Source organism: Scyliorhinus canicula, chromosome 20 (assembly GCF_902713615.1).
Source record: "Scyliorhinus canicula chromosome 20, sScyCan1.1, whole genome shotgun sequence".
Classification (NCBI taxonomy): domain Eukaryota; kingdom Metazoa; phylum Chordata; class Chondrichthyes; order Carcharhiniformes; family Scyliorhinidae; genus Scyliorhinus; species Scyliorhinus canicula.
This window is the reverse complement of record NC_052165.1, coordinates 48,541,732-48,555,892: the sequence shown is the minus strand read 5'-3', so window position 1 is coordinate 48,555,892 and position 14,161 is coordinate 48,541,732. Positions and strand designations below refer to the sequence as shown.

The following is a 14,161-nucleotide window of genomic DNA, read 5'->3' as shown; positions in this document are numbered from 1 at the left end:
TTGAAATCACTAATTTTTATTAACCCTCTAACTGATGGAATTGCAGGTCATTACCACTCACTAAAGTAGTTTTTCCACACATCCGCATATCATTTGCCCAAAACCTTGTGTTCAGTTGTACCATCAGCTAATGAGAACAAAAAATTTCTTCAGCCTGTCTTCAGATATTCTCTTAATTTCCTTAGTTCAAAGGAAAGCCCAGTTTGTCCAACCTAACCTGTCAGCTAAACTCGCCCATCTCTGGAACCATTCTGGTAAATCTCCTGTCTCCAGTAAAAGACCCCAACTTTCTTCCAACGTAATAGTTAGTTGGGGCCTTACCAGAGGTTTATAAAAGTTCAACATAACCTCTGCTCCTTTGTAGTCAATGCCTCTATTTACAAACGCCAAGATACTTCACCCGTTGTTAAATACTATTTGCAGTCAACTGATATTATCCTCGTTGTCTGCCATATCCCCAAGCTTGGTATATTTGACAAATTTTGAAATTTTACTTATTCCAACATCACAGTCTTATTAAACACAACAGTGGTCCTGAAATCGGCACCTTGGGAACACCACTGTCTGTCATCTACCAATGTGAAAAATAACTATAATTAACAGTTTTATTTACAATAAACCATTTCATTGCACTGCTGTTTCAACTATGTTTGGGGACCTTCGCTACAGCCAACAAGCTTACCAAATCTCAGAGCATAAAGCTTTCACACGATGCAACAATCAGATGATGCTCTCCACCATAGTAAAACCCAAACCTCAAGCTGGAAATTCTTCTGTTCTTGCGCCAACAGAATAACTTCAAGCATGGCACTCTTTCAAGATCCAGCAGCCTAGCCTTTGCTACCTGCTCCAAACTGCCATTTTTCATTCATAAATATTTTAAAGAACAACCATCAAGGGCCCAATAGTTGAGCCAACTTTACTGCTTTATTTGATGTCCATGTTCTCTTGGATAGGATAGCAAGTAGGAACTATAAACTATTTGCTTCAAGGGTATGAATGAAGGGTAGAAATTAAAGATGGGGGAGGGGGTGGGGGCACGCAATGATGGAGTACGTGTCCCAGAGGGGCCAAAAGCAGAATGTATTTCAGTAGAACCAAGGAACAATGGAGGTACTATTATACTACTTGGTGCAGTCTAGAAGCCGTCCATTAGTGGGAAAGATGCAGAGGAACATATTTGGAAGGAAATTACAGAAATGCAACAAATGGGGAAATACACAGACAGATAGTAGTTGTATAAAAAGGTGGTGGGGGCAGGATTCCTAATGTATGCTCAGGAGAATTTTCTAAGCAGTATGTTTTCAGTCCGAGGAAGGCGGCGTTTCTAGACCTGGTTTCCAGGAATGAAGTAGTGTCAGTAGGAGAACATTTAGGGAGCAGTAATCACTGCATCATAAAAGATCTACTTTTGCAATTGGAAAGACAGGACAATCCAGAGGAAAAGCAATTATATCAGTCATGATTGTATTAATAGGTGAAGCAGGCTTTTTTTTTTTTTAATTTGTTCATGGAATGAGGCACCGCTGGCAGAGCTAGTATTTATTACCAATCCCAGAGGACACTTGGAGTCAACCACATTAATGCTTGAGCAGAGTGGGGGAGAGGGCGGACTGGCGCTGCAAAATTTTAGCAACTATTACTGGGCAGCTAATATAGCCATGATCAGGAAGTGGATGGTGGGGGAGGGGTCAGCATGGGTGCATATGGAGGCGGCTTCATTAAGGGCACCAGTCGGGGGGCGTTGGTAACTGCGCCTCTGCTGTTCCCACCGGCACGGTACTCCACCAGTCCAGTGGTGGTGGCGGCCCCGAGAGTTTGGGGCCAATGAAGGAGGCATGTCGGAGCATCGGTCTGGGCCCCAATCTGTGATAATCACCGGTTTGCCCCAGGGAGTATGGACAGGGGGTTCTGGTTATGGCGGAGAACGGGGATTGAGAGGATGGGGGATATGTTCATAGAGGGGAGCTGTCCAAGTATGAGGGCATTGGAGGAAAAGTTTGGGTTGACGAGGGGAAACAAATTCAGGTATCTGCAGGTGCGGGACTTTCTTCGTAAACAGGTGTCAACTTTCCTGCTCCTACCGCTAAGGGGGATTCAGGACAAGGCAGTTTCCAGAGGATGGGTAGGAGAAGGGAGCATCTCAGACATTTATAAACTTGTGGGGTCGGAGAAGACGCGGACCGAGAAGCTGAAGCGCAAGTGCGGGGAGGAGCTGGGAGGCTAGATAGAGGATGGTCTATGGGCAGACGCGTTGAGTAAAGTCACCATGTCCGCAACATGTGCCAGGCTCAGCCGGATACAATTTAAGGTTGTTCACCGGGCTCACATGACAGTGGCCTGGATGAGCAGATTCTTTGGGGTGGAGGACAGGCAAGCAAAATGTGTGGGAGGACAGGCGAACCATGTCCACATGTTTTGGACATGTCCAAAGCTCAAGGGATTTTGGCAGGGGTTTGCGGATGTCATGTCCACGGTGTTAAATACAAGGGTGGCACTGAGTCCAGAGGTGGCGATTTTTGGGGTGTCGGAAGACTCGGGAATCCAGGAGGAGAAAGAAGCAGACGTTCTGGCCTTTGCTTCCCTGGTAGCCCGCAGAGGGATACTATGAGCATGGAGGGGTTTAAAGCCCCCGAAGTCGGAGACCTGGCTATCAGACATGGCTAGCTTTCTCTGTTTGGAGAAAATCAAGTTCGTCTCGAGAGGGTAACTGTCAGGGTTCATCCAAAAGTGGCAATGTTTCGTCGGCCTCAAACTGGGGTAGTGTTCAGTTCTGGGTACCAAGGAAAGATATGGAGACACGAGAGGGGGGTGCAGGAGGATTCACACAAGAATGAGCTTCCTCATTATGAGAACCAGTTACGTGGAGATATTGGAAGAACTGGGGCTGATCTTCTTGGAAAGGCGAAGGTGGGAAAGAGTTTTGATAGAGGTATCAAAATCATGTGACATCTTTCTTGAGGATATAGGTAGAAACCGTCCAAGAACCAGAGGGCACATATTTAAGGTTAACGGACAAGAAGCAATGGTGACAGGAGGAAAAACTACAGGCACATATGGGTCAAATAGTTTCCGATGTTGTAACTAAAATCAAATTATAATAAGAGCACAGGTATAGTGACATGATACTCGATCACACCCTTCGCCTCCCATATCTCTTGAATCTTTAAGCCCCAATAGCTATATGTAATTCATAGGGACATGGTGAAGAGGAGCACCAAGTAACTTTCAGCATTAAAATATTAAGACTCCTCATGCCAGCAATTTAAGCAAACAAAAAAAAAAGTGATTACAAATCCACGTGTATCCTTTGCCTCTTAAAGAACTGGGTATTAAACAATGTACCACAATTGAGCATCTGCTGGATACCAAGCTCCATGCAACTTGGTAGAGCCACCCATTTCAGCACTAGCATTGCATGGTTAAGGAAGTTTGTCATGAGCACATACAGAAAAATCAAGATTGCAGTATTAACTAATTCTTCACTAATCCCTTCACTTTGTGTGTACCACCAACAAATTTGCACCCTCAAGGAGCACTTCATTCCCAGTCAGTAGACTCTATCTGGTCCTAAAAGAACTGGTACAAGGTGCCAAGATTAAGTAAAGTCCAAAAAGTCCAGATGAGCAATACTGGGGTCTGGATAAATGGCAACGGTAGCCAGCTTGATTGTTTGGATGTACAGCAAAAACCGGAGCAACGCATTGCTACCACCTGTATTTAGAACGTTTAAATCATGATAAGCCAATTGTGAAAACAATCACAGAAACTGTTCAACAGTTCTTTATTCTATTCAAATCCCAGTGCAGCAGGTCACAAATTTCAGGCTTGACTGGCATCCAAGTTCAGTTACCCCTTACAAGTAAGTTTTCACCAGTTGTTAACTGAATTCTTGAGGACCATTTTGAGAGAGTATTCTAGCCCCAAACTTTATTCTCTGCTGTGTCAACTTTGAAATAATGCATCTGGCACAACTAATAAGAATCAGAATGAACATTTAGCAATGTGGAACAATAGATCCATGACAACGAGGTGCAATGTTAATATTACTTACCTTTCTATATAACCAGATGGGTTTCCTACAAGTCCATCAAGCCGCTCCTGTAGTGCTGCCAAAATCCGTGGATTCTGCATCATCTGAACTGTAAGCTGCCGAGCTGTATCGGGAGGGGGTGAAAATGATCACCAAAAAAAATCAGTTTATGGCTAATAATGACAATTAAACAATGTTTTTGATTCTTAAAGTTCTAAGTTTAAACCTAATGAATTGCAAACTTAGTCAAAATAGGAAAAAAAAAAACTACAAATTCTCAGTGAAAGTTCAGTTAAAAACACATGCCAGCAGTTGTAAAGGAACACGGTAGGTTGTAAATCTACACATCTCCCTCCACATCAGAATAGAAGACAAAGTTAAAATAGAATCATACTGCACTGCACAGGAGGCCATTCAGCCCATTGTGCCTGTGTTGACCCTTCAAAAGATTAAAGTCCCAATGCCCCACCCTGATCCCATTCTCTTTCTCTCTGTAGCCCAGCAAACGTTTCCCCTTAAAAGTATATCAGCAATTCCATTTTGAAAGTTACCACCGAATCTGATTCCACCTTTTTCAGACAGTCTAATTCCAGGTCAGAATTTGCTACATGAAAAAAGATCGAATCTCTCTTCTCCTTTTGCCAATTACCTTAAATGTGTCCCCAGAGAAGAGGCCTTTTTTGCCACTACAAATGGCTTTACCTTATTTACTGTATTAAAATCTGCCTTCATTCTCCCCATGTTTACGTGGGTTTCACCCCAGAACCCAAAAGTGTGCAGGGTAGGTGGATTAGCCATGCTAAATTGTCCCTCAATTAGAAAAAATTGGATAATCTAAATTTATTTTAAAAAGTATATTCATGACAGAGATAGACAGGTCTTTGGGCACTACAGGAATTAAGGGATATGGAATTAGTGAGAGGAGGACGAGTTGAAGTAGGTCTGTCACGATCTTAAAGAATGACAAGGCAGGCTTGAAGGGCCAAATGACCGACTAGTTCAGTTCTCCCCAAAAGCTGAACTCGCCAGAGTTGGAACTTCAGCTCAAGCAAAGAGGGAGGAAATCCTAATGTGAAAATAGAGCCTTTAGAGGAAGGGTAAATGTAGAAATGGAACTGAATCATTCTAGAAGTAGAATGGTAAGAAGCGAGAGAGTACGGTAGTGGACAGTTATGAAACCATGTTTTATATCAAGATGCGTTTTATCCTGGTATTTCAGTCCATTATGTTCAATGGACTCAAATACCAGCTCTTAAGATGCCCAAACATTTGCATGACTGCAAATCACAAAGCCAAGGAGCCAGCTTGTCTCAAGGTAGCTACTGACCAGAAGAAACAATCAACTTGAATAAGTGTAAAGCAAATGGTTGATCCCTGAACCACCCTCAGACATTGAGGCGTGATCTGTTATTCAGGGTATGGTCCATACCATTAGACTATCATTTTGGACAATGGACTCCAGCTAAGATGGGGACTTCAATAGATATGAAATCCAATCAGTTTTACTAGGGACTTGGAATGACAGTTCCCCAGCATGCTGCGACTATATTTAATAAGTGTCCAGTTTGTGAATTTTGTGGGGTTGGGGGCATCCAGAGTCAAACAGAAGAAGAAACGATTATGTGTGGGTAACAAAGGGGAGATAACTCAGTCCCACTTGTGCTCCAGCCATTCTGCAAGTGTGCTCTGTCTGACCAAACACTGCAGGCAGCATCTTCAACAGAAACCAAACAGCCACCAAGATCATTCAAGATTTTAAAATCATCTCGACGCAGAATCAGAAAAATCACAGAGCATGACCAAATGTGACAGATTTGAGTGTAGCAGAAGCTACATACATCAATACACAGGACCATGGTTGGTTTGCAGTCAAAGAAAATGTACCAGTTTCTGCTGAACAAAATAAGTGATAGCCATTCACTGGTTAATTCCACAGGACAATGCCTTGATTAAGCTGCCTGGTTTGAATGTCAAACAATGCCGACAGTTAACTGTCAGTAACCATCCTCTATTGTCATTAGCCATGGCAATGCGTTTTCCAGGGTTCACTTGCGAACCAATCAGCATCCTCTTCTCAAACAATATAAATTTGTTTCCCCAACATTGATTCTTGTGATTGCCCTGCCGAGTGTAAAATGAAAAGCTTCGACAAAATGTCTTCTTTCAGCAATGCGCAAATCTACAATAATGGTATTTGACTCACTTTTGGAAACGTAGAGAAATCTAACCTACCTTCCCTCGATGTAACTTACTAGTGTGAAAATTTCGACTGAGAGTTGGGAGTTTGGAGGGGTTTTTCAAAAATATATGGAAATGGTAACTTTATTCTTTTACAGGATATGGACCTCGCTGGCAGGGCCAGCATTTATTACCCATCCTGGAGTGCCCTCAAGGTGGTGCTGAGCTCGGGCAGCACGGTGGCCTAGTGGTTAGCACAACCGCCTCACGGCGCTGAGGTCCCAGGTTCGATCCCGGCTCTGGATCACTGTCCGTGTGGAGTTTGCACATTCTCCCAGTGTCTGCGTGGGTTTCGCCCCCACATCCCAAAAATGTGCAGAGTAGGTGGATTGGCCACGCTAAATTGCCCCTTAATAGAAAAAATAATTGGGTAATCTAAATTTATTTAAAAAAGGTGGTGCTGAGCTGCCTTCTTGAATTATTGCAGTATCGGTGATATAGGTACAGCCACAGTGCTGTTGGGGAGGGAGTGCCAAGATTTTTGACCCAACAACAGTGAAGGAAGAGAGATGTATTTCGAAGTCAAGATGGGGAACCTGCAGTAGTGGCGTTCCAATGTATCTGCTGCCCTTGTACTTCTAGCGTTCAGTGCTTTTTTAAAATAAATGTACATTATTCCAAACATGTGTAAAAACAGCAACATACAAAATACACTCCATACAAAATACACACTCCATACAAAATACACACTCCATACAAAATACACACTCCATACAAAATACACACTCCATACAAAATACACACTCCATACAAAATACACACTCCATACAAAATACACACTCCATACAAAATACACACTCCATACAAAATACACACTCCATACAAAATACACACTCCATACAATCTCAGTCTGTACAGTTTCCCTCCTTTAATCCTCTCCCCGGTGAACAATTCCTCAAACAGTATTATTACCAGGGCCTGGTGTAGCACAGTGGGCTAAACAGCTGACTTGAAATGTCGAACAGGGCCAGCAGCACAGGTTCAATTCCTGTACCGGCCTCCCCGAACAGGCGTCAGAATGTGATGACTAGTTGCTTTTCACAGTAACTTCATTGAAGCCTACTTGTGACAATAAGCAATTATTAAATTATTAACAACCCCCACCGCATCTCCCCTCCACTGACCTCCAAAACTAAAACTTAATCTTCTCCAACCAGAGAAAATTGTACAAGTTCCCCAGCCAAGCCGCCACCTAAATACCTATTCATCTATTCACCTTTAATTCCCAGACTCACTTTCTACAGAGCTAAAGCTCACTTTGTGAACTTTTATATCTGTAGAAACTCTTAGTGTCTTTATATGTCTAGCCAGCTTTCCCTTCTACTCTAATTTCTCCCTCCTTATTAATCATTTAAGTTATTTACTGTTCTTCATATTCTTTCGAATCTTCTGTCCTGTCACCCACCTTTGCACAAATTGTATGCTTTTTCTTTACATTTGATACTATCTTTCACTTTTTTGGTTAACCACAGATGGAGGGTCCTGTTGGAATGTATCCCTTCTGGAATATCCGCTCAAATGGCTGCCACTGCATCTCTACTGACCTATCCCGTAAACCAAATTGCTAGTTCACTTTGGCTAGCTCTGCTTTCATGTTCTCATAATTGTCCTTATTCAAGATGAAAACACTCGTCTTACACCACTCCTCTTCCCTCAAATGGAATGTCAAATTCAGTCATTATGGTCACTGCTACCATGGGGCATCTTCACTAGGTGGTCATCAATTAAGCCTATTGCATTGCACAGATCACGGTTTAGTGTGGCCTGCTCCCTGGTTGGCCTCAGAACATGACTCAAGGAATCATCCCAAAAGCATTCTAAGAATTTGTCATCTACACTACCTTATTTAGATTAAAATCTCCCATGACAATCACAGTACCTTTCTGACAAGCTCCCAGTATTTCTTCTTTGATGCACAGCCCTACCATGTGATTACTGTTCTGGGACCTCTGCACCACTCCCACAATTGACTTCTTGCATTCATCATTCCTCATCCAAACAACTTCTATATCCCGGTTTCCTGAACTCGCATCATCCCTCTTTATTGTGCTCGGAACTACCCCCCCACCTTTTCCTAATTTCCTATCCTTCATAAAAGTCATATGCCCTTCAATATTCAGGCTCCAATCTATGCCATCCTGTAGTCATGTCTCTGCAATAGCTATTAGGTCGTACTTATTAATTTCTATCTGCACCATCAGTTCATCTGTTGTTTTGAATGTTGCATGCAATCGAATTCAGAGCCTAGCATTTAGTCTTTTATTATTATAACGGCAACCTTATCAGATTTAGATGTGTGCTCTCAGCCCATTCCAATCATGGTCCATCATTTTCCATATTAATACATTCCTCTCTTCCTTTGTCTCTTTCGATAAACCTCATCTGTCCACATTCTTTCAAAAACACTTGATGGTCAGAGTAGTGGACAGGGAAGAGCCATTCTACCATTCCTTACCTGACCAGGACACCAGACATCAATAATGCATCAATAGAAGCCCAGAAAGTACGGAACTAAGGAAACTAAGGAGTGCGGGGAGACTAATTAACATTTGAGGTGGAGAACCTTCCATCATCACAATGAGAGTGATTAGTCAGTGATATAAACTCATCTCCATGCGCCTTCTTCGCAGGGTTCTTTCAACTACATTTTTTAAGTGCAGCTTCCCTGTTGCAATTTAGATATAGAGCATGCAGAGTACAGAAACATCATTTGACCCAATAGGTCTAAGACAGGTTAATGTTCTACAGAAATCTCTTATTACCTTATCAGTGGAACTTGCACCTTTTCTCCCCTCATGTACTTATCTAGCTTTCCCAAAAATGCATCTATACTATATCTCAACCACTTACCGTGGTAGCAGCAGTGAGTCGAAACTCAAACAATTTTCCCACAACTTTTCACAGTAAAGTAGTTTCTTTGAAGTTTATTTATAAATCTTCCCACAATTAAATAGGTTTCGATTTGTGAAAGTGTTTTCCATCTGATCTTCCCCAAACCTTAGATTTTCTGTCCTTTCACTTCCACTATTTACACAGAGCTTACCTTTGTTATCTGCATCTTCAGATGCTTCATCCTCCTCAATATCCTCGACATCCTCCATGTCATCTTTCAGATCACATTCAGTCTGCTCTTTGCTGTAAGAAGTTTCAAACATTAAGTATATTCGTATGCCCAAAATTGCACATTTTGATTTGCGATATATTTTAATTCTAAATATTTCCCAAAACACCTACAAAAACATTTAAATATAAACAATGTCATTTTTATTTCAACATGCTAAAAATAATACCACTTTCTTAATCCTAGGATCAGCTGGCACAACAACAAGTATATGGAGTCAGATTCATAGCAACGCAGGAAGCTCTATACATAGATTCCAGATTTCCCACACATCTCTTCCTCAAAGCCGAGGGAACAATCAGCTATTGAACAGCTTTTTGTTTATTCTACCCAATACAAATATGTCATAACCTTGTACACCTCTATCAAATCTTCCCTCCAGCTCCTGTGGCACAAATAGAGCCCCAAAGATCCCTTTCATTTACCACCCAATAGAACCAATCGATTTGTCTCACTTGGACCGAGATAAATGTTTCAATTAGATAGAGCTGGGTCTTCACTCAAACTCCACAGGAAATCTTTCAACCAAATTTCCCAGTTTTCAATAACATACAGCTATCAAAAAAGCTTCGCAGAATGTCTCCCCATGCCGATTTCCTTGAAGCAACATGGCATAATTTTACTTGCAGATAAAGGTTCAACAACTGGAGAGATGACATAGCCATCTAAAGCTGGAATGAAAACGGAATGGGAAAGTGTTGGGCAGCACAAACTTTACAAGAATTATTCATAGAATTTACAGTGCAGAAGGAGGCCACCCGGCCCATCGAGTTCCGGCTCCCGGAAAGAGCACCCCACCCAAGGCCAACACCTCCACCCCATCCCCACAACCCAGCAACCCCACCCAACACCAAGGGCAATCCTGAACCCCAAGGGCAATTTATCATGTCCAATCAACCTAACTTGCACATCTTTGGACTGTGGGAGGAAACCAGAGCACCCGGAGGAAACCCACGCACAAACGACGAGGATGTGCAGACTCCGCACAGACGGTGACCCAAGCCGGAATCAAACCTGGGACCCTGGAGCTGTGAAGCGATTGTGCTATCCACAATGCTACCGTGCTGCCCTACAGCTACAATTATTAAAGCATGCATGCCTGAAGCCTCTACCTGGTCAGAAGATGGGTTTTATGCACAGTGCAGATTTATTAGTCACCAGTTTTTTGGGGGGGGGAATTTGACAAACCGTGGGTGACATGTTTATTTTGAGGTGTTATTTGCTGTTTGTACTTGACTGTGTTCGGAATAAAATATATTTTTGTAAAAAGATATGAAGGGTTGTGGTACTGATTAGTAAGAAGGTTGCCTTTCAGGCTATCAGTATATTGGGGTTCCAGGGAGTAGGTCATTGATGGTGAGTGGGAGGTTGGAAGTTATGCCCATGGTGTTGATGAACATTCTGTCCCCAACTGGGATGACATAGATTTTATGAAACGGGCGCTGGTGAAGGTTCCAGACCTGAACACGCACGTGGTGGTTTGGTCAGCCGAATGTGAAGGAATTTGATTATGGGAGGGGATTTTAAGACTCTTCTTGATCGTAAACTTGGTTGGGTCGTGCCCCAAAACCTTGATGGTGTTGGAGATGGCATGCCGAGGGCAACGGAATTTTTGTTCTTTTTCCATGTACATCAGGTATATTCCTCGATCGATTTTTGTCTCATGGACAAGAGATTGTTGGCAGGGGTGGTTGGGACAGAGTACATGGTGTTGAATCATGCGCTGCTTCATGTGAACCTGTGTGTGGAGAGGAGGTGTCCCAGCAGCCACAGTGGAGGCAGGATGTAGGGTTGTTGCCCAATAAGGAGATTTGAGAAGATAGGGGTGGCCATATGTACTTATGTAAAGCTCAATAGAAGTCAGGAGGTCTCTATTTCCGTGCCGTGGGAGGCACTGAAGGCAGTAATTAGGGGAGAGTTTATTTCGATTTGGACGCATTGGGAGAAGGTGGAATGGTTGGAGGGGCAGAGATTGTAGAGGCCATTCGGCAATTTGGAGGTGTCCGGCAGCCCCACCCGAGGGCTTATTGAAAGAGGGGTAAAAGCTTCAGATGTCTACAGGAAAGACGGTGGGGCAGTTGCAGTTTTTTTTAGGGGGTGTGGCTGTACAAGGGGAAGATTTGGGGGTTGGGTGCCCCACTGGGCCTCGGAAAGCGATAGGGTGTGGGGATAAATGCAATCTGGGATAGCCCCGGGTCTGGATGGGTTCCCAGCTGAATTTAAAAAAAAATAAACGTTACATAATTGGGGATCTCTTTTAGGAGATGTTTTACGTACCAGCTGGAAAGGCGGAGCTCCCTCTTTCACCTCTTTCAAAGAAGGATAAGGATCCAGGAGTGAATCACATCGTTCGATACAAGTTTTTAAAAATAAATTTAGTGTACCCAATTCATTTTTTTCCAATTAAGGGGCAATTTAGTGTGTTCAATCCACCTACCTTGCACATCTTTGGGTTGTGGCGACGAAACCCACGCAAACACTGGGAGAATGTGCAAATTCCACACAGACAGTGACCCAGAGCCGAGATCGAACCTGGGACCTCGTCGCTGTGAGGCAGCAGGGCTAACCCACTGAGCCACCGTGCTGCCCTGTTCGATATAACTGTTGAATATACGGACAAAACACCAACTCCCGATACTTCCAGCTGCACAGGGGCACCAGGCAAGGATGCCCACTGTCCCCGCTGCTGTTCGCTCTAGCGATTGAGCCACTAGCAACAAAAAGCTGGCGGGGGATCCAAAGGGGCTGCAAAGTCTCACTCTATGCAGATGACCTGCTCCTCTATATTTCGGACCCACAAAGCAGCATGGACGGAATCATCACGCTCCTGAAAGAGTTTGACGCCTTCTCGGGCTACAAACTCAACATGAGCAAAAGCGAGATCGTCCCGGTACACCCACAAGTAGGTGGGGCAGCACTAACGGGACTGCCGTTTAAACAAGCCCGACACAAATTCCGCTCCCTGGGGATCCAAATAACCCATGACTGGAAAGGGATCCACAAATGGAACCTCACCTGTCTGACACAAGAAGTAAAAAAGGACCTGCAAAGATGGAACACACTCCCACTCGCGGAGAGTGTCCAGATGATCAAAATGAACATGCTGCCCAGGTACCTCTTCCTATTCAGATCCATCCCGATCTACATCCCCAAGGCCTTTTTCAAAGCACTAGAGTGACTAGACAAACTAATCACCCCATCCCCACCCAAAAAACATTCCTGCAGCCCGGTGGTAATAGCCACCCTCCAGTCCTGGAACCAACTACAGCAGCAATTTGGCCTGACCAAAATATCGTGTAAAGCTCCCATCTGCAACAACCATAGGTTCATGCCAGCGCTGACTGACGCCACCTTCAAAAGGTGGAGGCAGGACGGGGGGACACCGACAGTCAGCGTCCTATACACGGACGGCAGGATCACAACACTGGGCGAACTGACAGAGAAATTCCAGCTAGCCAGGGGGAACGAGCTAAGGTACCTGCAACTAAAAAACTTCCTACGAAAGGAGACAAGGACATACCCACAACCACCACAACAGACACTACTGGAAGAGTTACTGGACACAAGCATACTAGATAAAGGAAACTGCAGCGACATGTATGACTGACTGGTAGAAAGGGCCGACACCGCACTGGACGCAACAAGAATGAACTGGGAGGATCTGGGGATCGAAATAGGGAGCGAAGCACTGCATAGGGTCAACTCCACCTCCACATGCGCAAGGCTCAGCCTGGCGCAACTCAAAGTGGTACATAGAGCCCACTTAACAAGAACCCGTGTGAGTAAGTTCTTCCTGTAGATGGAGGACAGATGTGAACGGTGCCAAGGAGGCCCGGCCAACCACGCCCACATGTTCTGGTCTTGCCCCAGACTTGCACGGTACTGGGCAGCCTTCTTCGAGGCAATGTCCAAAGTGGTGAGGGTGGAGCCATGCCCAAAAGTGGGGGTCTTCAGGGTTTCAGACCAGCCAGATCTATTCCTGGGGAGGAGGGCGGACGCCCTTGCCTCCCTGATCGCCCGCTGTAGAATCCTGTTTGGCTGGAGGTCAGCAGCACCACCCAAAGCTGCAGACTGGCTGTCCAACCTCTCTGAATCTCTTCAAATGCAGAAAATCAAACTCGCCATCCGAGGGTCAGACGACGGCTTCCACAGAACGTGGGAGCCATTCACCCAATTGTTCCGGGACCTGTTTGCGGCCAACAAACAAGCAGAAGAATAGCCAGGTAGCCAAGAAACAGGGGAAAGTAGCCAAAGCATGAGAGGGCAGCAGCGATCCATAGGGGGAGGGCGAGTGCTCCGTTGGGAGGGTGTGGGAAGACTGAGGCGCGTGGGGTAACGTCTAGTTAACTGCTATTGTATATTCTCTTCCTGCACTATGTTAATGTTCACTCTCTTTATCTGTTTTAGGATTATTACTATTTGCTTTAATAAAAATATTTATTTCAAAAGTAAACAGAAGTGATAGTGTTCATGGACACAGAGAATACATCTAACCGGGTTGAGGAGGAGTATTTGTTTGAGGTGCTGGGGTGGTTTGGATTAGGTTGAGTGTTCGCATGAATACTAATTTGGGGTATTTCCGTCTGCATCGGGGAACAAAATAGATGTCCCCTGGCTCTGCTGTTTTTTTGCATGGCAATTGAGCCTTTAGCAATGGCACTTAGGGCTTCAGGGAGTGGTGGAAGATTGGGGTGGGGGGGGGGGTGGGGGAAGGAGAAGAGAGAGAGAGAGAGAGAGGAGAGACAATCAGTTGTTGTACATCATGGATC

The 14,161-nt window shown here is 44.3% G+C and overlaps 1 protein-coding gene across 4 annotated transcripts in view; it reads right to left on the bottom strand.

Moving 5' to 3' along the window:
* Window positions 1-14,161, bottom strand: part of nap1l1 (nucleosome assembly protein 1-like 1) — a 96,499-nt gene that overhangs the window by 53,306 nt on the left and 29,032 nt on the right. For all 4 annotated transcript variants that reach the window (XR_005458277.1, XM_038779932.1, XM_038779934.1 and 1 more), the window contains exons 3-4: window positions 9,315-9,406; window positions 4,055-4,157 (exon numbers count right to left, since the gene is read on the bottom strand). Coding sequence is in view for 3 of the 4 variants with exons in the window: in XM_038779932.1 (XP_038635860.1) it covers window positions 4,055-4,157; window positions 9,315-9,406 (195 nt within the window). In the remaining variant the exon portion in view is untranslated. The remainder of the gene's footprint in view (window positions 1-4,054; window positions 4,158-9,314; window positions 9,407-14,161) is intronic.